The sequence below is a fragment of the Abrus precatorius genome, unplaced genomic scaffold (assembly GCF_003935025.1).
Source record: "Abrus precatorius isolate BTA unplaced genomic scaffold, Abrus_2018 Scaffold4, whole genome shotgun sequence".
In the NCBI taxonomy this organism is placed as follows: domain Eukaryota; kingdom Viridiplantae; phylum Streptophyta; class Magnoliopsida; order Fabales; family Fabaceae; genus Abrus; species Abrus precatorius.
The window spans coordinates 17,353,747-17,356,608 of record NW_020874384.1 but is presented as its reverse complement, the minus strand read 5'-3'; the positions used below and the strand labels follow the sequence as shown (position 1 = coordinate 17,356,608).

At 37.9% G+C, this 2,862-nt stretch overlaps 1 protein-coding gene across 1 annotated transcript; it reads left to right on the top strand.

Annotated features, from left to right (window-relative positions):
• Nucleotides 1-386: 386 nt before the first annotated feature.
• On the top strand, nucleotides 387-2,029 carry LOC113864995 (probable CCR4-associated factor 1 homolog 7). Its single transcript, XM_027499288.1, has 3 exons — nucleotides 387-618; nucleotides 743-805; nucleotides 923-2,029. Exon 3 carries the CDS (start codon nucleotides 978-980, stop codon nucleotides 1,797-1,799), a length of 822 nt encoding a protein of 273 aa, XP_027355089.1. The 5' UTR covers nucleotides 387-618; nucleotides 743-805; nucleotides 923-977; the 3' UTR covers nucleotides 1,800-2,029.
• Nucleotides 2,030-2,862: the final 833 nt, after the last annotated feature.

Sequence of the window (2,862 nt, the reverse complement as noted above, 5' to 3'; positions counted from 1 at the left end):
AGGTTCACTCAAATCTAAACGTGGAAAATTACATTTGGATTGTCTATTTCAAATTTTTTCCCAGCTTTAAATTTTAAATAAAATTTATTATATATTGTGTGAAATACTTTCTTGCTTGATTTAAATTATAAAGTAATACCCATTGTCGCATTAAGTATTAATTGAGAATTATTGTATAAATACATTTAAAATAAAAACTGAACATATTTTAGCAATAAATGATTGAAATAAATAAACTATAAAATTGCAAATCATACGAATCCAGAACTCCATGAGTCCAAAACAATGATAATATTAACAATAATTAATAAAATAAAGAAGGTCGGTGATTTGGCTATGGACAGATGTTAACGACTGATATCACATTGTCGCATCCCGAATTTGCCATAGCCCAGTTGTAAACGACATCTCCCGTGGGGTTGTTGCTAACCAAAACGACCCCACGTTCCATACCCAGTACAAATCCAGGTCTCAACCCTCGCCCTCAGCTCCGTCTATTCCCCTTCTTCGCTCCCCAATCCTCCTTCGTTGACTTCCGAATCTCTCTCCCCAAACTTAAAATCTCCGACCCTTCCTCCGAGATCGGTGCAACTTATGCTTCATTTTCGCCACTGCAAGGTTAGATTCCCTACTCTTATCTACTTCCATTTCTAGGGTTTCTACTTCAACCCTACTTCACTTTTAATATCTTCAAATTAGTCTTCTGTCTTCAACGCATCTTCTACGCTTGTGTTTGTTTCAGATCTAGTTAAATCTCCACCGTACACCTGTGATTTCAAGCTCTACTTGCTCAACTCCTCTTCAGGTTTTGCGACTCTATCCGATTTTAGATTTGTTTATCTTTCTTTGTAAAATCAACGATGTACGTTGCGGATTTGTTAGGTTTTGAGATCTGAACAGTTTTAGCGTCTTTTTCTCGCAGATCTGGGGGGTTTGATTGCGATTTTAATTCTATTGCTTGGGTTTGTTCATCGAAAATGTCGATTTTACCGAAAGGCGATTCGGTTCAAATTAGGGAGGTTTGGAACGACAATCTCGAAGAGGAGTTCGCGTTGATCCGTGAAATTGTCGACGAATATAACTACGTGGCTATGGATACGGAGTTCCCGGGGGTGGTTCTTCGCCCCGTGGGGAACTTCAAGAACATCAACGACTATAACTATCAAACCTTGAAGGATAACGTTGACATGTTGAAGCTGATTCAATTAGGTCTCACCTTCTCAGACGAGCACGGGAACCTCCCTACTTGCGGCACTGATAATTTCTGCATTTGGCAATTCAACTTCCGCGAGTTCAACATCAGCGAAGACATCTTCGCCAGCGACTCCATCGAGCTATTGCGTCAATGCGGGATCGATTTCAAGAAGAACAACGAGAAAGGAATTGACGTGAGCCGTTTCGGGGAGCTTCTCATGTCGTCTGGGATTGTGTTAAACGACAGTGTGCATTGGGTGACCTTCCACAGCGGTTATGATTTTGGTTACCTCCTTAAGCTGTTGACATGTCGAAGCTTGCCGGACACACAGACTGGGTTCTTTGATTTGATCAAGATGTATTTCCCGATGGTGTATGATATCAAGCATTTGATGAAGTTCTGTAACAGTCTCCATGGTGGGTTGAACAAGCTTGCGGAATTGTTGGAAGTGGAGAGGGTTGGCGTGTGCCATCAAGCTGGGTCTGATAGTTTACTCACGTCTTGTACATTTAGAAAGTTGAGGGATACATTCTTCAATGGCTCTACAGAGAAATATGCTGGTGTCTTGTATGGTTTAGGTGTTGAGAGTGGACAGACTAATTGAAAGAAGAAGAAAAAAAAAATATAATTGGTTGTAGAGTACTTCTAAGTGTGAGTCTTTTACTTGTGTACACTTCTGCCAGAAAAATGGTTGTTGTTTACTTGTAACATTTCATCCTTGCTTGAACTGTAACTCAAACCTTAGCTGGTTTTGTTAGCTTGAGTTCTTTGTAAATCACTTCAGTTTAGTGCTTCAAATTCCAATAATAATTTATGATGATTCCTTTAGTTTGCTGCTATTTTTTTCTTCTGATCTTGCTCGGCAATTCAACCACGCCACTTATTTACCAAGACAAATCCAAAATGAGTTCGAATGGGAAGTCATGTACTCCATGTTTGGTTGAATAGGTGTTAGTGTTAGGGTGCCCTATACAAGTACTTTCACAGCAATCCAAAATTAGTTTTACCTATTTATAGCAAGCTTGGATTTATTTTTGATATACATGGATCTAAGATAATGTATTTTCAAACAGGCATTAATTATGTTCTGAATTCTGGTTGGTTGAAGCATTGCATGCGATTCATAAACTGGCTTTCTGAGAAGCCTCAGTGCTTGATAATTTCACTCATGAGGTATTCTTTGCGGTGCGCGTGCATGCTTTTTGAAACATGGCCACTCTTATGATGATTTCTCATTTTCACAGTCTACCCGGGCAAGTTTGGATCAAATTTACTGTTTCTACCTTATTTTCTAATTGAATACTAAAAATGCAGTAAAAAAAAACTGCGATCTTTTCAAATGATAAATCCTATTTCTTTTTAATTTATCTTTAAAATTATCATTGTTTAATTGGAAGGCAAATGATTTTTTTTGGGTATATCTCTGGGACAAGTAATGAGATTCGATTTCAATTGGTTTCCCTGCAATTGATGTGGACCCGTCAAATTTGAATTCTTGTGAAAAAAGAAAAAAGTTTAGAGGGGAAAAAAAAAAAGCCCCTCAAATTCGATTTGCTGCAAGAAAAAAAAACGGCACACGATAAACCTCCATTCAAATCTGGACTTCTCAAATTTGAGTTCTTAAAATAAAGAAAAAAAAGATTTAGCAAAAAGCGATATAAAACAGG